At 38.1% G+C, this 24,636-nt stretch overlaps 1 protein-coding gene across 1 annotated transcript in view; it reads left to right on the top strand.

Moving 5' to 3' along the window:
* The window catches only part of luzp2 (leucine zipper protein 2), a 111,255-nt gene that overhangs the window by 50,287 nt on the left and 36,332 nt on the right, over positions 1 to 24,636 (top strand). Inside the window, exons 2-3 of the mRNA XM_057347465.1 lie at positions 16,544 to 16,655; positions 24,028 to 24,098. Of these exons, the coding sequence (XP_057203448.1) occupies positions 16,544 to 16,655; positions 24,028 to 24,098 (183 nt within the window). The remainder of the gene's footprint in view (positions 1 to 16,543; positions 16,656 to 24,027; positions 24,099 to 24,636) is intronic.

The following is a 24,636-nucleotide window of genomic DNA, read 5'->3' as shown; positions in this document are numbered from 1 at the left end:
ACTACACTGCACATCTGGATATATGCCCAGTTACATCGCTTCTTTCAACATTTGATAAATAGCTGCTGATCAAGAGAAAATGCACACAAACATCTTTTTATTAGAATTTCATTTGATATTCCACATACAGTAATAGCGTGATGGAAATTGAGGCAGGCAAATTGTGCTGAGTTTTGTAAATAATGCACAATCTCATTTACATAGAAAACAGGGGGTTGTAAGAAAAACTATTTCAGCACATTTCGATCTTGGAGCTTTGTTGTATGTACCCCAAAGAGTTTGTGAGAAATGTATTAGTTCCACAGACTCTTGAATGCAGGAGAGTGCCATGACAAGTGTATCCTGACATATTTTATGTGTAGATTTTAATAGGAAGTGATGCAGTGTTTGCTCCCCGGAGCACAATGCTACACAGGTTATAAATACATTTACTTGTGTTTTGTAGGACAAAACCAATTGCATGCTCTCTGAAGTCTAGTTTAGTCCTAATTTTGATACGTTTTTGATGGATTTGGGTTTTTTGAAAGAGCTGTCACAAAGGTTAACAACGTGTTGAACGAACCATGTCTTTTCCTGGGCAATAACGTGGAAACGTTTAATAGCCTTTTTGTAGCAAGACTGTGAGGTGTATGTCTATACTGAAATTGACTTCCAAAAATAAACCCAGTCTGAGAAATATTCACTGGAGTAAAGTATAAAACTAGTTCTGGTCTCTTCTATATTGAGGGCCAATTTTATGTAGCTTACAGTACAGTACTTTTTTGACTTCAGCATAGCCTTTTAGATGATGAATGTGTGTTCTCGTCTGATTCATTCTCACCTTAGTTTAGATTGCAGCGTGTTTAGCTGTTTACAGCACTCCTTTGACTTTCATTGTATGGACACTTAAACAGACATTTCTCAAAAGATATTCTTCAGTTTCCCACAGAAAAAAAGTCATATAGGTTTTGTACAACATGACGGTGAACTATCGCTTTAAATTATTCTCTTATTAATGACATTTTGGACCTTAATCCAAATGATAATATCATTGTGGATTACAAACAAAAACGCAACACACCAAATGCAAAAACTGGGCGTGTGTGTCTGTATGCATCCCTGTTTATGTGTGTGCATGCATGCACATAAATGTGTGTTGACATTTACGAGCTTTGATTCCCACCCAGCGAGACATGAGAATGGTGATGGTGCTTGACCTCCACACTGTCAACACTGTCAGCATGCTCCAAAGCAAAAACCCAGTTGAAACTAATTCACAGAGACAAATGCATCACTCTGGCACCTAAGCTAGCATGACTTTAAACCGTCCCTGTCCAATGTAATAAGACCAGCTAGTTTTAACTCGCCACTAATGCGGCCTCCCATTTTCTCCCCTCTAAGCTTGTGAATGGCTCTGTTTGGAGCTACTGCTCCCTGACTGAGAAGCTTCATCTGTAAACCAACTGGTCATGCTGAGCGTCTGAGCCTGATATTGCTTTGATGTGCTTTTTATGCATCTGAGTTGTTAAAGCAGAGGTGATGAAGCAGCACTTATGAACTAATAATGATGGTGATTTTGTTATTTCATTCTTTCTATATTTTCGCATCTTTCTTTCTTTCTTTCTTTCTTCCCTCCTTCCTTCCTTCCTTCCTTCCTTCCTTCCTTCCTTCCTCCCTTTTAAATATATGACTGGCTATGTATTTAGTGTTTTCTGTATTGTTTTAAAGCTTTATAGAACTTTCTTTAACTGGTCTTGTGAGGCTTATTTTTTGCCCTTGTGTACAGCACGGTAAACAAATTCTTCGAGAGTAAGTGCCCTTCAGAAATACAAAACAAAAGCTCTCCTCCCTCAAAATAAAGATGCTTTTATCAATTTTACTGAAGACTATTCGGTATTAAAATAGACCACAGGCACTACTTTAAAGAGAATCAGTGATGATCAGAATTCACGGTCATTTTTGAATTCATTAAATCACTCAATAAATGCAAGCAGTCCGTTTGAATATGCTGAGCATATGATATTATGAGACTTTAAAGTGTATTGATTGTTTCGCGTTAATGTGTAGCAGCACTGTTCAAACCTTTATGACAGCTTGTGAGTGTGAATTAACCCAGAAGGTTGGTACACTGTCAAACCCTAATAAACCGCTGTCAGGTGACAGGGAATGCTTATCACTGACACTCAGGTATTGCCCGTTTAATATGCACCGTTTTTCAGTCCCGTAGGCAGAAAATAGAGGTACACGCAGACAAACTATCATGGGACGGGCTGGAAGATCGCTCACATCAAGTCGCTATCATTTTAAAAGCCTCTTGAGAGTTTCGGCAATCAAAATGACTTTTGCGCCTGATCAGTTTCTAAATCAATCGTGCATTGAAAGATAAGAGATTTTCCTGTGTTGCTTTGAATCCCTTTTCCAAATAGTCTTCTAATAGGACTCACCCCATCAGCATCAGGGCAGTACATTCATACACCAGATGACAGTGTCACGGAACGAAATGACAGAACCCAATCGCAGACAGGAAAGAGTTAACAGAAAATATTTTATTTAAATATAAACACAAAACAAAAACCCACGATGGGGGAAAACAGGAAATAATACTCACTAAACAAAACAAACACTTCCCACGAGGAGGAATAAACTGAGGAGTCAAAAAAAGGTACACTTCTTCAAAAGAACAAACAAACAAGGCATAAACAAAGCTTAGACTAGGATTAAATACGACATGAACAAACAACACTTTGACATGAAGTAATTGACAACAAACCGGCAAAGGACAGAGAACAAAGGGGCATTATATAAGGGAAAACTAATGAAGGATAATTACATACGGGAGGTGACGGGCAGGTGACTGGGATTAACAATCAGGGTATGATTACGGGAGACAGGAAGGCGAGGCTGAGAGACAAGACCACACGCGGCGACAGTGACAACAAAAGTCACGTGTCTCCACACAAAACGCAACATAAACCCGCAAGACGTGGTACTGTCACGACTCCGTCGAGCGAGCATGAAAACTCGTAACAGGAAGGACAGAGTCCTGACAGACAGAAGCAATAGTCCCTATAGCTGGGTATCGCCTATTTGCCACACATCCACACGTCAAGCTTTTACCTATAGCTGACACCCAATTTGACCACACGGTTTTTCTCCTGGACATCTCAGGATAACCTGAGGAGATATTCTCATTTCTACATGAGAAATAACCTTGACACATGCTTTGTGGAGCTCTAAGTGGTCACTGATTGTTCCCTTGACATCTTGTCCCTACAACTTTAATGGGATGTCTAGCACATACAAGATTAGTGAAACCATTACCCCTTCCTCCAACATTCTGCCGGTCCTGTCACCTACTTCAGTGGATATGCCTCCACAAATATCAGTCTGGGGCTCAGGAGTCAGAGACGCACAGACAACCCCAACTACTGTCAGCACTGTCATGTAGTACAGCTGAATCGCTGTCACAACATGATTTTAATTCATGTTTCCATGAGAAAGAGGAAGAGCGAGAAAAGACAGAATGTGAAAGAGGGTTAGAAAAAATGCTTTAAAAAAGTTGGTAGAGAAGTTATTTTTATTTTATCAAATCCTATTAAATTGTCATTGTGGCGTTATCTACTAACAGTTATAAATCTGATGGTGGTAAGTTAGTTAGTACAGATGGGAACTTGGCCAAGGAGATGTGCTAAAGTATTCTTGAAGACTTTCTTATCTGTTTAGTAACCATGGCGATTTCAGCAGCTCAGATTGAATAAGCATGTGATAAATTTGGAAGCATGTGATAAATTACAGTTTTTTTAACTATATATACTTAATTCATTCATTCATGTATTGATTTTATTTTATAGTTATTTTTCCCTGTTTATTTCCATATTTATATATTTCTAAGTTTATTATTTTTCATATTTATTTATTTATTATTTTCATTTTTTAACTTTGTGTTTCACTGTCTAACATGGAAATGAGGAAGATCCATGGTTGAAGTTCAAGTATGACAGTGTATTAAATGTATATGTTTTATGTATCCTTACTTATTGCAGGCTTTGTCCTCCATGACTTAGTAATAGATTATTAAAATGGAAATATTTAGTGACAGTGTCTGTTTTGCCCAAAACTATGTAGACCTAGTTTTTTATTTCCTCAGAGATGTTTATCAATCCCCTTGCACGCTTGTGTTCTCAATTACATAGGAAGCAAATTTCCCTGTACTCTAATTAGTCATATAAGTAACTACCGAGTTGTGTATTAGTATTCAGTGATAAACTGACAAACAGTTATGCTAAATTGATTTTCTTTTTAGCCTGGCAGTGCCTCAGAAGCAAGGTTAGAACAATAACAATAACTTTCTGTTATAACAATGTTCAGAAATGCATATGAACACAGACATGATTGGTTTCTCTCTCTCGTCTGTCTTTCTTGCTCTGTGAATGTAAACACTACACACTAATGCAAACCGTGCAGATGGATCAGTTTGTTATACATCGTCACGATTGGTCAGGATCAACATTTGGGATTTTATAACACAACAGTTGGTACCTTATAGTCTGAAGCAGTGCAACCCATGCAGTCAGTTCTCCACTAAAATGGATGAGGGTTGGATTCTCAGGTCTACCTCTGGCAGTCTCTGTGGCAGAAGAGTTGACTGCCATTTGAGTGAGGTTCTCGCTCCTCCTGGCACGTACGCATTGTGAAGGTGGTACGAAAATGAAAATAATAATGCAGCAATAAGGGTTTAATAACTTTTACACACAAGGAACCAGGTGCAGCCGCAGTGATGAGCTAACACGTTCAGCTTGCTGCAAATATAAGACTGCATTTGTGCAGATTATAAATAGACGGTACTGTATTGAACTCTCTGAAGATTGCCCAAACACTTCCACAAGCACATAGGTGGTAAGCGGGGACATTAGATTGTCTATTTGCACTCTGAATTAAAGCCCGGGCAGAAAACATTGCACCTGAGTCTAATTCCCCACAGGCAGTAATGATTGGCATGCTTATTTAGTTCTGCTCCTGCTACGTGCCGCGTGTTAACAATGAACAAACAAAGCATTACAAAATCCTGCCACCACAAGCAGAATAATTGCTGGTGTTATCTGATATGTAATCAAGATGTATCATATTATTCTTGACCAGCAACGCCAACTTAGATTTCAGTCTGTCGTTTGACATAACTTCCACTATCTGTTGAAGAGGTTTGATTAAGTAAATGATACATAAAACTGTCCTCGGATTTGACCCCAGCGCTTCCTAGCGCTTACCTTATTAATGAGGCGCCACGCGACAAGAGGACACAAAGTACTTTGTTATAAACCTTGTTGAATCACTTTTTATTGCTCATGTTCTTGGGCCTCATGAAATTTAGCCTACAGTCTGAGACCATCTTATCACTTTCATTTAATCCAAATTGATGTAAATGGATTGAACGCCACTTGATACTGTGCATCTTGGAAATACAATTATGCCCCCAAAGAAATAATAATGTTCTGGGTAACATCAGCACTCAGGGTTATGAACTGGTGTTAATGCTGCTCTCGTATGTCCCTAGTGTGCAAAAACAGATAAAAAGGACCATTAAGCTTTTTTTTTGTAACACATGCTGTCCCAGTCTATCTATTTACCTAATAGGGTGAATTAGGGTAATCTGAGTCACTGGGTGAAGCTCTGAACGCTTTGAAAAGTCTGTGTTAATGATATCATATTCTAGATCGGTTATCTGAGTCCGTGGTTTAAATGGCAAATTCATTTGCGCCCATTTGTGCGCCCATAGGCGTGCTGGTCTAAAAAAGAGGTGTGTTCAGGCGCATTGTTGACGCGTTGCTATTTTGAGGAACTGAAAAGTCTAAAGTCAATGGCGAAATATGTTTTTGGTTATTTAAAGAGCGTGTTAGCAATATGCGCCTATAGATGGATGCACAGCGCTCGTACATTCTGCTTATTACACACAGAGCACACAAACATGCCAAATATTTAAAATAAATGGACTACAATGTAAAAGATGTATTGTGTGCATAAAGATAAAAAAGATAAAAAAACCCGGCTTGTCCTGTAGATGGTCTGCTCGTGCGCTTTAACCTCGCGCACGAGCAGTTGCGTTTCCTCTCTGGAGAAGTGTCCGGTCATGTAAATAGTGAATCTGCCATGGCGCGAACGCAACTGGCTCTTAAAGGGAATGAGATATGAGACTCTGATTGGTTTACTGCACGTTTTGCCAAAAACACACCCATAGTTCATTAAGAGAATCGGGACAACCCGTTAAGACCATGCGCGCCAACCGTTTTCTCGTCGTTAAACTAGCAAAAGTGGATTCGGACACGCCCTGAGTGCACCTGGGCCGTGCGCTTTAGACCATGCGCTTAGATCGTTAAAATAGGGCCCTGTCTGCTAAATAACACGGGTTCATTCTCCTTTTTCAGTAAGAACCACTGACATTTCTGATCATTCGGGTCAGTCCTGCAGCTTGTTTTGAAATCCGCGTCTGATTGTTAAATACTGCGTCCTCTATTTTTAATGGCACGAAACGGCACAAAAGAAAATCAAATTAGATTTCCACGAAGGATCGTTCAGCCGGGGCAGCACTCAGTAAACGCTTCGCTGAAGAGGTGTCTACACACGCGTCCTGGTCTGTTTGAAAATTGCCTTTGGAGTGCAGAGGCCCTGAACCATCCCACAGCGACACTTTACCCTTCCCTACACAGCTAAACCTGAAAGGTCATTCTTTTGTCTTCACGGGGTTTGTCAGATTGCTGTCTTTTCTCGTGTGTGAGAGCGTTGTAATGCTGCGAGTCAGTCAATACAGGTATCTGTGGTAATGGAAAGGGATTGATTTTTAATGTTGCTCTGCCCTTTGGAATGAAATGGAGACTCCTCTCACCATATCGGTAATCCATGCAACATGATTAAAATGCAAACACATCAGTTAACAGAATTAACCAATGCTGGTGGATAGTCCTACTGGTTTGCACAAGAAAAAGTAGACATGTGGAATGTCATTATAGAGCTATCGGTTAAAATAAATTATTGGATATTGATAGTCAGAGACATTTTCAAGTCAAATGTTGTACAGTATGATTTGTATACCTCCTGTGACTTTTTCTTCACAGTGTTAGTGGGGTAATCCGTCATGTTTGGTCAGTATGGCACATTGAGCTGTGATTTGTTGGAAGAAATCGCAGCGTTGCATGCTGAACCGCTCTTGGCTCTATATGCCGTTGGACGATTTCCAAGCATCACTCATTGCTTTTTTGATTGATCACTATTACAAACAACTTTGATTTGTGAAACTTCCATTCTGGTACTTTTTTATACTTTACGGAGCTGTTCCAAAGCATCAGATTACGTAAAGCTTGTATTTACGCCCACATAATATATTTAAAGCTAATTGTGATCCTGATAAGAAGATTATTTGGAATCGGTTAATACACACAAACACAAAAAAATCAGCATGGGTGAACAGAGAGTCAGATTAAATTTAATTACCCCTCTTACAGAAATGTATAAACTGCTGCTAAGCAAGATTACTGATAGCATAAAAAAACTTCAAGCCAAAAATTAAGGTGAGGCATTGCGTAAACCAACTTGGTGAGTACCAAAATAAAATAGCTTGAACATGATTCAAATTATGTATTTGTTTTATGTACTACTTAACAAAACAAGCCTAAGACAACTTTACTAACAAGTAAAATCTATAATCTCATGTAGATGTATAATACTTGAAAAAAACTACAGTATTTGTAAGCTTTCTTTTTCATCTCTCCTGCAGTTTTAAAATCTGTCATCTTTGCTCATGGGTCCAAAGAGTTTAGCCATTTATCTGAGCCGTTGAACGTCATGTGACTTTTGGCCGTGGAGGGACAGGAAAATGACATCATGGCAACTAGGGCTGTGCAAAAATATCGATACATGTAACTATCGCAATATTTTTTTTCAATAGTGTATCGATAGTGATAACTCTACTATCGATATATCTTTTAAATCATGTCATATACATACGGCCAAAAGTAAGTGGAAGCGAGCATGGCGAAAAATATAAGAACGCTTCGAGCTCTCAGTGCTGATGTGTGGGTGTGCTTTGGTTTTCAAAATAAGTCATGGAGTATTGAGTTATATCAAATAATGCTGTTGGTAGGCTTCGCAAGTCATGACACAAGTCACTTGGCTACTGCAGTGCATTAGACAAAAAGTTTACTAAGAAAAGTAACAATGACATTTATTGTGCTTTCACGGATGTGACACCAGCGCATTTACAGCACGGATGAACCATGGGTTTTATACTGCCCATGTTCAGTGTTTTAACTGTAAGCAGGGCTCGACATTGACGCTTGACCGGGACAAGTAAATGTTTTGTATGGGCAAGTGAGAGAGAATTTTACTTGCCCGACCGGACAAGTAACTTGAAAAAATGAACAGTGCGACATATATGTAGAATAATAAGAATATATGCATTAGACAGAGCTGCGTGTTTGTTGTGGTTGTGCTTGTTTGTGTGTGACAATCAATGGCGCACCGCACTGAGTCCACGCGGACGAAGAATCCTGTTATTTAAATGTCATCTGGCTGTTCTGGGTGTCTGAGTGAATTATGTGCACAGTTTAACATACAACACGAGTGATGGTCGAAGATTTATCTGCGTCTGCACTGTATGAGGATATGAACACATGAACTTCATCTCCAGAGTTGCTCTGAGAGTTTATTTTACGAGCGTTTTAGTGTTTGAGTGAAGCTATCTGCAAACAAGCGTCTTCCCAAAGACCCGTCAAAATAAAAGTCCCGTTAAATTGAACACTCAGACAAAAATACTGTAGCGCACTATTGAAAATTGAAGTGCCCTTGTAGTAAATTGATAAACACTATACTATAGTAAAGTTCTAAAACAATAAAGTTGAAATTTTACTGCAGTTTACTATAGTAAATACTATAGTAACAGTACAGTAATTTATGTGGACAAATATACCACTATTGTATAGTAAAAAAGGAAAAACACAGAATTTAGAAATATAAAAACAAATTTAGGTAATCTAAAAATGATACGGCCCTAATTTATCCATCTGCATGTAACATTAATGTCTTTTGTCAGTTATCTGACTATTCATGTTGAACTACACTTGCACATTTCTGCCTGTGCTACCAAACTTTAAACCTCTCTAGCACCAGTGCTATGTGCAAAAAGTTAATTCACAGCCTTAACACTAATAATAATTACTGCTTGCCTTTCTTTTATAGCAGTCACGGAGAGTAGGCCTATAACCAAATTCAGGCGGCCACAGCGGACACTAGTTAATATGCTTAGAAGCAAACTTGACCAATCTAAATCCGAAACAATTACAGTATATTGATTATATTATATTATAATTCAAATGAAATATCTTTTTTTTTAATCTTTGGACAAGTAATTTTTGTACTCGGACAAGTGAATGTCAAATTTACTTGTCCGAAGGACAACCACATGACAATGCTTAATGTCAAGCCCTGTGTAATGCACCACAACAGCTAAGTGACTTGCGTGAGCCACCTTATTCCCCTGTGCTACCCACTTGAGGGGCGCAATCCACAGTTTGAGAACCCAAACCTCTGATCTAAAGGTCCATGCATCGCACATCATGGCCACTCTGCAGAGGTAAGGGATGTTTTTACACTTATCCTTACAGAAAACCCCGGGGGTGCACAGCATGTTGGATTTCTAGCTCTACTTTTGACATTTTCTATTTAAAGTATTGCAATATATCGCAAATGTGTATCGTATCGTATCGAAATACATAGCAATATATTATATCGTGACCCATCTATCGTGATATGTATCGTATCGGGAGGCACTTGCCAATACACAGCCCTAATGGCAACCCTGATTGCCTGATGACACCATGAAGATGCACACAGCCTCAAGAGTGACTATGATAAACTGTGAAAGGCAGCAGACAGGATAAATATTAGAAAAAAATGTATCAGACAATACAGTCTTACATTCAAGGGCAAAATTTATCAGCTATTGGATTAGAACACATGCTGAGTGCCGTCTTGTATTCTTCCTCTATTAATCAGGGTGTAGAGAGGGACAAAATGTATTCCAGGTATTAAATTGGCCTGGAAAATGCTCCAGATCCTGTGACAACACAACTCAAGCTGTAATGCAGGGCTGCTCTAGACACCTCCAGCTGGGCATTATTAAAATTCTTAACATCTCACTAGACAAGAGAGCTGTTGGAGAGAATCATCTCATAACTAGACGCCGGAAATGTTTTGAAACATCTATGTCAACTGATCCCCTAACTCCCTAAAAATACCTTTTAATGGGACATGGAAGCTTTGGTTGATCCATATTTACAGAACATCTTTATACCTGAATGAAATGCTCAATAATTCAATAAGGATTACTTTTCAATTTTAAGATTGGAGCAATTTATAAATAAGATATCAGACAATTGACCCTTCGCAAGCAGTTTGATTGACAGGCGATCTGACCAATCATAACGCCAATATTATGTATGTGCCTCCATCACTGACCGCCATTTTGTCCGACAAACAAACCAGTCCTGACAAGCTGGTGTAGTAGAGCTTTGGTGATTAATATGGAAAAATAGCTTTTTAATCATTGTAATAGTAAACAGAGAGATACTGTATATACCCATCTTTAATGGACGTTCACACTATAATGATAAACGATAACTAAGCTATAACTTTTCAAAATAATTCTAAATGATGGAGAATAGCGGAGTTCACATCACAACTATACCAATACAGATACGAGACACGATATTGTTGGAATCATTAATGTACGAATTACAGACGGAAGCGTTCGGGAAGTGGTGTTTTAAGGCTGATATAAAATTGATATATTACTTACATATTACATGTATGAGCAAGCTGGCAAGATATGCTTTGCGTCCCTGTGATGTGATGAGCGCACTTTCAGCCTTCAGAGAGCCGCATTTGCAGTGACATTTTAAACTAAAGACGTTTTCAGCAATGTTGTATTTAACACAAATACAGATTAAGACACTGATGGACTGTTATTCTTTTCTGTACTGAACTAATATTTAAAAGTTTACTTTCGTTTTCACAAAGAAGGATCACGGCCGACCAAAACTCTGCCCGGAGTTACTCCGGAGTTACTGGTCATTACTACAAATTTAGGAGTACAGATAAACACTTAATACACCACATTTAGCTTAGCTATACATCCATTTATGTGACAGTAACGTTAGTAGCCTACTGCATCGTGCAAGTTTAGAATTAACGTAACGTTATCGTCTGCTGGTGTGGACGTAAATGTAGGAATAATTGTTACATTGTTACATCTCAAATCCTGAATGTATCCCTCGAATGCATATTACAGACCTTTCTGTCTGAAATTAGCATGTCATTTTTCCAGAAATTCCTCACTATTTCCCCAGGGAGTGCACACATTTACACTGGGAGCGCATTGCTGATACTGAAAGTTTGTAGGACATAGCAACAGGAACGAAGGGCGGGGTTTTGTGTAGGGTCAATTATGAACCAACCATGAAGTTTTAACAAAAGCCAATCTCAGAAATGCTGTGCAATGGTGTTAAAACAGTGTGCACTTACCATAGTCTTGTACCTCGACATGCTGTTATTCATCACACATAGAATTGTAGCTGGGCATTTCACCGCATCTAGACATGGAATGGGATTTCACAGACCTTGTCTGCACACTGCAACATGAAAATATGAATGAGAAATTTCACGCCCTCTTTAAACTCGCTCTCATAGAAACAGATTATACGAGCACAGTATTCTGGGGGAAAAAAGACAAGTGCCCCAATTTTAGCTGTAGCTGAACAAATGATTTTGGGCATCCAAGTATTTCAAAGCTTTCTGGAATTTTTATTTCACCCATATTCTTTGCGGCGGGAAGACTAGACCTACTCCTGTCAAATTAATTTCACGTGTTTACTAAAAGTGAGCCCAGGGAAAAATATTATTGGTCAGTGGTTGCAGTTTCATTGCAATCGGGAAACTTAGTGGAGTTCTCAATTTTTCATGTTTCGTTTCAACTTTGTCTTAGATGTTTCTCCTAAAAACCAAAGGATGAAATAAATATATATTCAAATGGGACATATGTGGACATGCAATAATGTACTCACTAAGAATGTAGGGCTATAAAATTAGCGTGGATGGTTTATTTTTATTCTATTTTTAGATATACTCTAGATGTAAGTTAATGTTGGAATCTCTGAATATGATTGCAGATCACATGATTGGTACAGTATCTTGCCAAATTTGAGCACGTATTTTTTTCACAAGAAAATGTGAGGTATCATTTGTGATTTTTCTTTCCTATGGGACTACACCATTAACCCAGTCAATATGTAAAATTAGAACTAATATAAACGGTATTATGTTTGTATAAGGCACAAGAATTTTTATTCTCCTGTTCATTTCTTATCTGTGGCATTGAATGCATTGTGCAAGAATCAGCACTATAGCTGTTGCATATTTATTGCATTATTACACCTGGTTTTTGATTTTATGCCTTGAAAATACTTGGAAAGAGTGAATTGTTTTGTGGTTAGTTTTTCTTTTCATTATCATTCCATTTTCTTGTCTCTGGTTAGAGTTATAATCTTTTGTAGACAGACCTTGGACATTAACTCTGGTGCTCATGTTTTGTGTATAGGCCTTCATGTTTTGTGTAAAATGCCAGACTCAAGTGCACTACAGAACCTATGTGCTGTCAGGATTTTGGCGGCAAGAACCCAAATGCAGGCAGGCAATGGCAATGAAGGGGTTAACGTAATATATATTTATTAACAAGAGACAAAACGGAAACAAAACACCCACGAGGGGGTAAAAAACAAGACAGGAAAAATAAACTAGACTGGACTAAACTAACATTACACTTGACTAAACATAACTTGACAAACTTGACTCAACACTTACAAAGACTGGACTGGGATCTTTACACAGGAACACTGACTGACACGATACACATCCACGACGAAGTACAACTCACGAGCACAAGACAAAGAAACACGAGGGTATTTAAAGGCAAGACAAACGAGGGATAATTACATGGGGCAGGTGTGTGACATTAAACACTCGGGGAAGGATAACGAGGAAACGAGATGGCGGGAACAGAGACGAGACACTGGAAAAACACATGAGAGGCATAAACATCTCATGGTCTTCCCACATAAAACCCAAGAACTCTGTCCCGATCCCACCACACGACTAGAATTTCATAAACATGACGGTGGGACCGTGACATGTGCTAACCCCCAGAAGTTTGGCAAAAGTTAGTCAGTCAGTTTTAAGTCTGTTCCGGTTTTGCGTGCAATATGCATCAGACGGTTAAAAAATGGACTGTGGGCAGCCTGTGTGGGTGCCGTTTGAGGTTGAGACTACAGTTGCCTTAACATTGGCACAGCTGACATTAACAGGCTGCTGACTCCTTACAAATATATCTATCTGACTCAAAGAACAAAAGAGCCTGTAGACTTGATATGAATATTTAATCAAATGATATGGATACTGAAAACAATGACGTTTCTGAACTCCAAGCTGCATCTCGTTTAATAGGAATAATGCTGTTTTTCTCAACAGTGTTTCATGCAGTGCTTTCCTTTTCATCCCCTTTCTCCTTCGTTTTGTTCTCAATTATTTTTAATGTAAAGCTAACATTACATGCAGAAAATATATAGAGGATATTAAATCCCACATAGCAAAACATTGTTTGCCGGCAGATGTTTGGCTGATATGCTCACCAGCTTTAGGGAGCATTCATCTTCATGCAGTTTTTAAACTTAAATATCGTCATTGTCCTTACGAAACCGCTGATGTCTAAATTCGCTGTTTTTCAGGAAATGGAGAAACACTGTACTTTTTAAATAATTAAATACTGTGTTGTCAAAGTTGACAAGCATTTTTTTTAGGCTACTTTTTATGGTTAGATATTTGCAAAACCCAGTGATAGTCATGAAGGGTGACTAATAATAATGATTTACGACTAAAATATCACGAAATACGGAGATACAAGGTTCAGAAGGACAGCCACGATATTATAGAAATGCTAAATTAAGAAGAATAGAAAAAAATACATAAATCTCCCAAAGATTGTGGGATAGAGCTAGTGGTCAAGCAGGGAAGTTTTTGGCCTTTATCTTTTAAACGTTTGTGCTTTAAACAAAATGAACAATAAAAAATCTCTCTGAAAACACTATATTTTTGTTTAAAAAAAGAGAATGTAATATAAATATCCATACATGTATTTTCTATCAAAACATACATTTATAAATAACACATAAAATGTCTCACATGTCCATACAGTACACCAATATGCATCTTCTGACAACAAGCTGAGTTGTTTTCATCTCATGTACGGGCTACAATTTCCATTCCTTATGGGATTATATAATTCCGAAAGCACATAAAATAACCCTGTAAAGCCATTAGCTTTACACAGAGAGCTCAGCCCAACGGTCTCTAATGGAAGATGAAGAGTGATTGGTCCTGGCGGGTTGGCTAAAGCCCAGTCTCTCTCCGTCTGATCTGTACCTCTGCGTATACATCCATACTGTGCTATAGCAGGAGCTTGTGAAACTCAGCACTTTCCACTTTAATGACCCGGGCTCAGCACTTCTTCATTACAGAGGAAGATCAGTTTCATATAATTCAAATCCTACCACAGAGACATACGGGGTGGATATAGGGAGGTTCGGTCTAATGAGCTGGTGCGTGTGTGTGGTTGCTTCTCTGCTTGTCATGTGCTGTTGCTCAAAGCTGCCTTCATCCCCAAACAATGGGTTTTTCGGAGAGCATCACCATTCATGTGTGCAGATACTTTCTGTCCAATCTTTACATCTGACCATCTTTTCTTGGAGTGGAATGGTGCTTTATCATCATCCATCACATGCCGTGGCTTTAATCACGATTATGCGATAGCTGGCATCGAGAAGCCAAAGAAAGCAGCATGCGATTACAAGCCTGTTTGTCTGACAGCCTGATTCTCATTAGAACGCTTTTTTGTGGTCTCCCCCTTATAAGAACCTGCCAAAACAGCTGTGTCAAAAGAGGTCACAGCATAATTATCTAATTATCAACCCGTGACAGTAATGACCAATTTATTCCCCATCCCCTTGTGCACAGGGAGCGGACGGCGGGGCTGTTCGACGATGAGCCCAACTCGATTTATTGACCTCTCAAAGGTCTGACCTGTAAGAGCCCAACTCCATTGGATAATGAATAAGTTGAGTAGAACAAGCATGATTTTTTTTCCAACGCTGTCTGTCTTTTACAGCGCAAAACCTTCATCAGTTTCACAGACATCACACAGTGGGAGTTTTATAGACAGGATGCATTCCGGCATGATTTATTTATTTCGCAGGTGTTGCCCTCATATCATGGTGGTATGTATAACTGCTCTTTGGTTGTTGTTGCATTCTCTGACATAAAGGTTTGGCTGAGTGCAGCTCAGGATACGCCGGCAAAGCCCTTTGTTGAAACTATTTGACTGCACTCTGCATAACTTATTTATGATTTGTATTCGGGACAATGACAGAAAATCACAGCAGATTGTTTTTATTTCTCTTTTGTGCGCCATGCTTAGCTGGGTCTATTTTCGGGTTGGCAAAGTGTCGGTTTTTCAACGTGTTCCAAAAGTACGTTATAAATATAATGTGTATTTGTAATTGTCTATTTTGAGGGAGTTGTCTGGTGTTTTGAAATGTTGCTCGTAGCGTCCGTGTGAAATGAGCACAGACATAATGTTTTAATAAAATAGAAGTACAGCAAAACTGGTGATGTCTGTCATGATTGTGAGATTTTGGTTGACGTTTGATTGTCATACAAAAAACTGCGATTAACAATGTATTGACAGTTTTGTACAAATGAAAGTATGTTTAGATACAGCTTAAAGGGATAGTTCACCCAAAAATGAAAATCCTGTCCTGAATTACTCGCCCTCTATTTGTTCCAAACCTGTATACATTTCTTTGTTTGGTTGAACACAAAGAAAGATATTTGGAAGAATGTCAGTGACTGACAGTTCTGAGGCACCATTGACTTCCATAGTAGCAAAAATTAATGATTAAATGGTTGTCAAAGGTGCCCCAGAACTGTTTGCTTTCCTAAATTCCTCAAAATATCTTCTCTTTTGTTCAACAGAACAAAAAATATATATACAGGCTTGAAACAAGTAGAGTAATTCTTGAAACAATTTTCATTTTTGGGTGAACTATCCATTTAAGAAAGTATAAAGAAAATTATACATAAAGAGATACATTACATGGCATTTTTATGTTTACAGTATGTTAAACTTGACAGTATGTGAGTGAAATTTACTGTGGATGAAAGCACATTTTTGCCATAGACCTAAGCGTAACAACAGAAAATCTCAGAAAGAACATTGAGTCACACATTCTGTTCTGAGTTTCCATTATGACCTCCTGAATGTGTGAGTTTTGCCAAACATCGAATAATTCATCATCTATTCACAAAGGCTTCAGACCCTCCAGGCCCCTGTAACCCGCCATGCAGAATGATTTTCCCAGGCATGCCATGGAATTAAAGAAGTCATCGCCCTGTTTCTTTTCTCTTCCTTCAGCTATGAGGGGCTGGAAAAGAAGCTGAGGGAGGTTTTCACGGAGAGGACAGGAATTTTACGTCAACTTTCAAAAACATCAAAGGAGCTGGACAGCATAAAGGGTAACCTGCAGGTAAGATTCCCTCTGTAATATTTATGTTGACTCCCAACGTAATAAATGCATGATCTATGTTGCTAAAAGTGTGACTAATCCACGGTGCATCTTTGTTCCATGATTTAATGCCTGCAGATAGAGGAGGCATTCAAGTGAGGGAGGTGTCTCAAATCCAATTTCCAAACACTCTTAGCTTCTGCGCTAGCTGTAATGCTGTTTCTGACATCTCTTTTACTCTGATTTAAGTCTACTGTTACCCTGTGTTGAGTTGCAATTTTTATTCTATTGACTTCTACTCTTAATGATTCAGATGTAAGTGCTTTTTGTACTTTAAATGAGTATTGAACTTATGTTAGACTTTTGTGCGCTTGTGAATATTTTAGTCTGACTTTGGACAAAACTCGGACAAAATAATTTGGAACTTTTGCATCACATTTAATGAAAAACAAACTCAGATAAATGAATCTATACTATTCATCAACTATTCTTGAAATATTTTATTCAACTTGAGAAACAATGCAATAGATCTTAGCAACGTTAAGATCATTTTTATATTTTAACTAAAGTAAACACATACAATGCTACAATCCTACAATCAAGCTCTTACAACATACAGTAGCATCATTTGTTGAAAACACTATCAAAACATTTCCAAATACAGCATAAACTATTTCACTGGTAAACTGTAATAACTGTAATTCAGACATGACGTAAACAGCATTAAAATAAGTGCAGTAAACATATAATATGAATTTTTAAAATGACAGTTTGACCAATAATTATACAAGCACCTCTAAAATCAAAGCTGCATTAAGACAGCTGGCAAGCAAACCTGTATAGCAATTGCTGGCACATATGGAGACTGATTAGCCACAGAAAGAACGCATCATTCCAGGCAAATCCATTTTAGGCTTCTGGCAACTGAGTCAGTCAATCAAATACTTGATTGCCTTGTCCAATGGCAGTCAACCAAGCACCGGTCCCTGGGAAAAACCATACGCTCCAAGTGCATTAAAGCTAATTCGTAGAACGATTTATTGTTCTGCTCAAGTGCTGCGAGCGTTAATGGATGAAGACAAAACAGCATAAATTTAACTGACAGAAATGGCCTGGATGTAAATATGTTGAGCTTCTCTTTTTTGTTTCGAGAAATAAATCGCTGAATTGGGTCAGGGTGATTTTGATTCAGCTGTGTCTTTAAAGGTGTAGTGAACTAGGACCACAATTTTAACCCGAGCTTTTGTTATATAAGAGGGAATCGTATTCAAGCGAACATCCTGTGAGTGTCAGACCTGAAAACGCCCTTGTTACTGAAATAACAACTGTTATTGACATGAGGCTCAGCGAACGGCAGGTCCTGGAATGCACCTATCATAGATGGGTTGAACACCGCCTCCACAGAAGAATATCAACGCCTACTTCTTGAGCCCTGCCCACTGGTTTGCACATGACGGTACTGAACACAAGCTGCACGGAACCAGATAGAGCGAGTGTAAGCATCATGCCTTTAAAGATCGCAAAATATTGTGCAGTGCCTGGTTGTGGAAGAACACAGTCGCTGCATAACCTTCCTTCAGATTCCGACAGTAGGAATGTGTGGTTGAAGTTCATTTTTAAAGATGTTCCAGCTCACGTGGGGAAAGCATTGAGCGTTTGTTCGCTTCATTTCAACACAGATTCCTTGAACAAGTCTTTGCGGAGAGACTAAAATTAAAAAGCAGTGCTGTGCCGTCAATATTGGATCCGATAGGAATGGCGCAGCAATCTTATGTGAGTAAAACATATTTGTACTATGTGTCACTATTGCTTTGTTAGAGATCGCTTGATATGCCCTGATGGTATTACCTGGGGACCTCTAGTCATTTGTAATAATTGTAATCGGCATCTCTGTGATTTGGCGGGCTCATATATCATTTTTCAAGGTTTTATCCACCGTTTGCGAATAATGGAGGCTGTTTTGAAGTGTTTTGATCTGGTGCTGGGTCATTTTGGCCGGGAGTCTCCGTTTGTTTATTTATTATGAAAACTATAACGTTTGAGACCCGCGATCGCGGTGATCTTCTGTCCGGTTCGCTGGTCTTAAATGCTGACATGTACGGTCATATATCACTAAACACCATACAACTATAGGCTATACAAACTATATGCAAAGCCTTGCCATCACATCCGGGAAATAAGTCCGTAAATTTGAGTAAAATCACGTTATGTAACGTTACGTGTCTAACCAAATTCACAGAAGGCTCCAACTAAGTCAACTACACAAGCTGCTATCCAATTATAGCCGTGGGCGTTTACTTCCAAGTCTTCTATGCGGCCCGCCCTTAAAAACTCCAGCCGGCCTCAAAACCAGGGTAGAAAATAGCCTATTACTTATTGATTTTGATGTTTTCGAATGCAAAAACCACGCGAACGTCATAAGTAGACATCAGACAATAGTATAAAACAATAAAAACGTCCAGTTCACTGCACCTTTAAATGATCTCATTCATTGAAATTCCACGGATCACTCTGTGGATCTGTAAACCGCTTCTCTCCTGCGATTCCTGCATGAGAATGCATAGTAATGGGCAAGTAAGCTTAATGGGTCTGTCAAGACTTGATGTGGTGTCTCCACTCTGGTATGCAAGTGTAGCAGAACCTCGAGTGCCTCTGTGGTAAGCCTGTGCCAAGCTGCAAGATCCCTTGAGTGGAAAACATAGATCTCCTGTGAATTTATTGTAAAACCACGATCAACCATTCCCTTTTCTAATGTGATCAATTATGTATATGTGACCAATTAACCTTTTGGTGGAACAGATTTACAGTCCATACTGTTTATTTTTATAATGCGATTCCCTCAGAGTGTCGCTCATCATCATTAAACTTCGCCTGATGGAGCCTGTAGTCTTGGCAGAGGCTTGCGAGTTTGTGCCGGCAGATTCCTGCCAGCTTGGCCTGAACAGACACTGCAATGCCAATCTCAATACAACTCAACAGCTGCACAGATGGTCTTCTACTGACAAAGCTTTGCTGCTGTTATTCACTGGAAACACAGAAGGGTCAACAAAGTGGGGCTGAGACAGAGCAACCGTGAAGGCTAATACATGACACGAGTGAGAGCGGGCTGAAGTTAATTTTGAAGCCGTTTTTCAGCACTGCTGTTTTAAGTGTTTCTGTTCATATGATTAGCATTGAGTAAAGTTATTTTTGCAGCACTGATTGCAAATTACAATCAATAATATAATTACATTTTTTCTTAACGTTTATTTACGATTATCCTTTTGGATTGCTTTTTAAACTCAGTATTTATTGGATGTCAGATGCAAGACTAATTTTGCAGTATGTGACCCAGTCTGCGAAAACCTGACTAAAGTCTCAAAATCTAGTTATGAGATATCGAGCATCTAAGTTTGATTTCAAGCATTAATTTCACTCATTTTTATCATTAACATTTTTGACATGCTCAATCAATATTTAAAGCGGCCTTTCTTTGTGATGCCAATTTTCAAACTTTAGTTAGTGTGTAATGTTGCTGTTAGAGCATAAACAATATCTGCATAATGATAAAGCTCAAAGTTCAATGCCAAGCGAGATATTGTCTTTAACAGAATTCGCTTTGCAAGGACTACAGAGCACGGCTGGAATCGGAATACAGCCCTATACTTCCCGGGTAAATGATGTCACTATTCTGAGTTTTTGAAAAAACCCCGCCCAAAGGAATATGCCAAAAAAGGGGCGAGGCCTTCCTTAGAGAAGAGGAAGAGCTGCTGGAGTCATGTTTGGTTATCAGAGATTGTAAACATTTGACTGAGCTGCGCGCTAAACTACTTTCTTTTCATCATAGTCCTACAGCTGGTAATAAGAATTCAGCTACACACATTCTAAGATAACCAACGGTCAAATAACAGCTTCCATGACTTTAATTGGCTATGAAAGCTGTTCTGTGTAATACACTGATATTGTGTGTGTGTGTGTGTGTGCGCGCATACCTCTAAAACACATCTATGAAACGTCCTTTGAAGTCCTGCTTGCAAATGTCTCCTAGTCAATCTGCTTGTTTCATTATCCAACTTAAGTCCAATATAAAAAGGCAAAACTAACGCTTCTGTTATTAGTGTTAATTAATATAACCGGTCTGACCCAATCGGTCCGGTGTCATTTCCTTCGCCATAGTAGGAAAAAATTGCGATCTCTAACAAAGATTGACGTTTGCACATGCACTAGCCAACCACTATTACACTTCGATCATTCCGCATGTGTTTAGCTGATGAAGTGAAGTTGACACCATTGTTACTATTTATTGCTAAAAGCCAAAGCTTATGAATACACGTGCACTGAGAGGGGCACCGACCAATCACAACAACCTGAGAAGCGTAAACTCGCTGATATGGTATGGGTGGGACATCTTCAGACACTAAGGGTGACAAACAATAATGATTTATGGAAAAAAATCATGAAATTTAGAGATACGATGTTTCAGAAGGACAGCAGCGAAATATCAAAATCACAAAAAGACTTTCACAAACTGCGTCACATACTAGGATTATAATATTTCATGATATGGAATGGGAATATATTTCATAAACTACCTCTTATGATGAACATTATATTAATAACGTAAGTGCTTCAAATTAACATTACATCTTTTAAATTATGTTCTAAAAATTATATGAAGTATTTTGCATATAAGACGAGGCTTGAACACTATTGCACTTTGTTTTTTATGTGCCTTCTTGTAATTCAAGTTCTTGTGAGTCATTTTTAATGTGGTCAAATGAGAAATAAGACCTCTCCATCCTCAGTGTAAGCAGCCCTGCCTGGATGTGATCTGGGATCAGTCTATTTCCTCGCCTTTCCCCATTTCCCCAGAAATTACATAAAGGCTTGAACACATTATAGCCTCTGGCTCAAACAGCTATGTTAAGTGTAAGACTGCCTGATAGGTAATCGATGTGTAATCATGTACTCCGTAAGAATATGATTTATTTGACTACTATTAGATTTTTGTAAACTGATTACACAATTCTCATACATGTAATCTGTTACCACTCAACACTATTTTTTTTAAATGTCTATATCCATTAGTTAATGTAATTAATCAATATTGCTGATGACACACAACTCCACTTGTCACTTGCACCAGATGCCCACAGATCAATTAGCATCATGCTGGAGATGTGGGGATGCTGGAGAACTCTCTGCTACTTGTGACGATGCACAGAGAAAGTGGGCTCAATGGGCCTCATTCATGAAACTTTCGCAAATATATGTGCAAATTCCGAGTAATTTGCGTGTAAAACAGACCTTCCTGAATACTTTCCTCCGGATTCACAAATACTTCGTAAACGTCAGATTTCATAGTAGAATGTGTGTATTTTAATGAATTCCAATAATTTGTAAACAGGGCCCGCATGCACGCTCATTCACAATTAGCATAATCCCCGCCTATTAATTACAGCTATGCAAATTACGTATCTAGGAATGCTGGAATCCTCTGGACTTCATTCTCTGATTTGGCTTCCTTATATTGCATGAATGCATAAGATACTAATAGGCTATATGCTTACCAATAAATTAATCAGTTAAACTGTGTCCACCAAAGCGTCTTTAGCCAGCTAATATAATAATACCTGGTGCTCTTGTGAAAACGACCGGCTGGTGGCGCCTTTGGAGGCACTGCGCGTTATTCCTGAGATGCGTTGGTTTTGCCTACTTGTTACTAGTATCTTATTTTGAAGAATATTACTCAATATGAAAGTGCAGTAACCATTAATATTAACCATGCTCCATTGTTGTGTATGATGGTTGGTCAATGAACTGTAGTGTTTGTCCCGCCTCTTCTTCACTGTGATTGGACGGCTGTGTAAAAAAGGACAGTGACGAGCTCTGCGTTTTACCCAAAGTTAAAAAGTAAACAAAATGTAAAGTAAAAAATGATAAAAGACAGGGCAAAAGAACTTGTTAAATATTATGATACATAGTGATCAAAATGCAGTGTCATCAGTTTGTCTAAAAGAATACAGAACTTTGGTATGTGGTATGGTGGAGATGTACAGTTCTTTCGTACTAACTAACATTTTCTAAAATACATATTTCATGAATCCGAAAATTTATGTTAGAATGACTTTACGAATGATTTGCACAAAAATTTTGTAAATGAATGACACCCAATGCCTCTACAGAGCCAATAATCACATCAAGAATGAGTCATAATATTACAAAGTGAGCTTATAGCTTAAAAACAGATATTTGCAATGTCTGTCAAAACAGCATGCTATCTCAGCATCTCTAAAATGTGTGATATTTTCCACCTCCTGACAGTTAGAAACTCATTCATACATTCACATCCAGTCTTGACTGCAGTGTTTTGGCCGGTTTACCAAAAAGCTCAATCAAACACTCACAGGAGTTCAGAATACAGCGAGACTGCTGACGCGTGTTAAATGAAGAATCGCATTATACCGGCACTTAAATCCCCCTCTGGATATCTATGTCTTATAGAATTGATTTTAAGATCCTTTTAACCATGTTAAATGTCTTCATCGCGCTTTCTCAACATACCTCAGCAGAGTGATAAATACACTTCTAAATACACTTCTAAATCGCCCAACCACCGCCAGCCAGTGACACCTTAACCATGGCAAAAAAAGAGGTGTGCATCTTTAGTCCCGAGCTGTTGTGAAACTCTCTCCCTGCTGACCCAAGAGTAGCTCATTAAATTCATAAAGTATCTTTATTTTGCTTTTTTCGTCTTGTATGTAATTTGCATATTTTCTGTAAAGCAATTTGTAAACGTTAGATTGACTCACTGCTCACAACCAGAGCTACAATAGCTAGGAATTATGTATATGCCCTTTACATCAACACTTCTTTGTTTTCCTTCCTTTCATCTCTACAGGCCTGTTCATGACTGGCCCTTAACTGTGAATAAAAATGAAAAACGCATATCTTATTTAAAAACGTCTTTATGAGAATTTATTAATATTAGAATTCTTTGACGTAAATTTAAAGTATAACAGCGGCATAAATCTGAATGAGAAAGTTTGAATATCCATTCCTTGTCTTTTCATGGTTTCTCATTCCATTATTCATGTTTATAAATATGCTGATTGAAGGAAATGGAAATAAGGCTATAATGAGAATTAGTGAGATTTCCTCTCTCTGATCTCGCCTTGTTTCTCTGAGGAGGGAACAGATGCTTTTGACCTGCCCCATAAAGCAGCACTTTTCAAGACGTTTTGCAGGCTTACTGACATAAATTAGCTTTATAGAAGGTGGTCGTATCTTTACACATGAATTCTGACAGTGTCTTACAGTTTCTGTCATGTCAAATCCCGAGATAAACAACTGAACACACAAATATAGAATATCATAAAGCATAATCCGCAACCTTTCTGTTCTTTCTCGATAGACGCTAAAGAATGATGATGCTGTGCCCAAGAAGGATGTGCAGAGAATCCTGGAGCTCAGTCACAAGCAAAGGTAAGTGTCAATTTTTCACATTGTTAGTCACAATGTCGTCAGTCAATGAGGCAGAGTTTTTATACTTGTAAATCATTTTTTATTAGATTAGTATTTTTCTCATATTAGTTTTCATCTTAATTTTAGTTTGCAGTTTTGTTATGCGCATTTGTGATAAATCTTTTTATTTTTTATATTGCTATTTAAATTTAATTGATTGCTTTTTCAGTTAGTTCAGTTTTTATTTATTTTTAGTACATTTTCAGTAATTTTAGTAAAAAAAGGTATACTTAAACATATTTCAGTTTATTTTCATTTTACAAATAATATTTATGCTGTTTTATTAGTCTTAATTTTGTTAAATTATAATACACTTGTAATGAGAGACTTGCAATTAGAGAGCTCAGATCTCTAATTATTTTATTTTTTTATTTTATTTTGATTATTTATTTTTTTGCAGACTTATATATTTTTAAACAAAATTTATTTAGCAAGTACTGTACATAAAACATCATTATTCACCACTATTACTTGATTTGAAACAGAAAGCTTAATGATT

This window comes from Triplophysa rosa, linkage group LG12 (genome assembly GCF_024868665.1).
Source record: "Triplophysa rosa linkage group LG12, Trosa_1v2, whole genome shotgun sequence".
Taxonomy (NCBI): Eukaryota; Metazoa; Chordata; class Actinopteri; order Cypriniformes; family Nemacheilidae; genus Triplophysa; species Triplophysa rosa.
The sequence above is the reverse complement of the archived record's forward strand: the minus strand, read 5'-3'. Positions and strand labels throughout refer to the sequence as shown.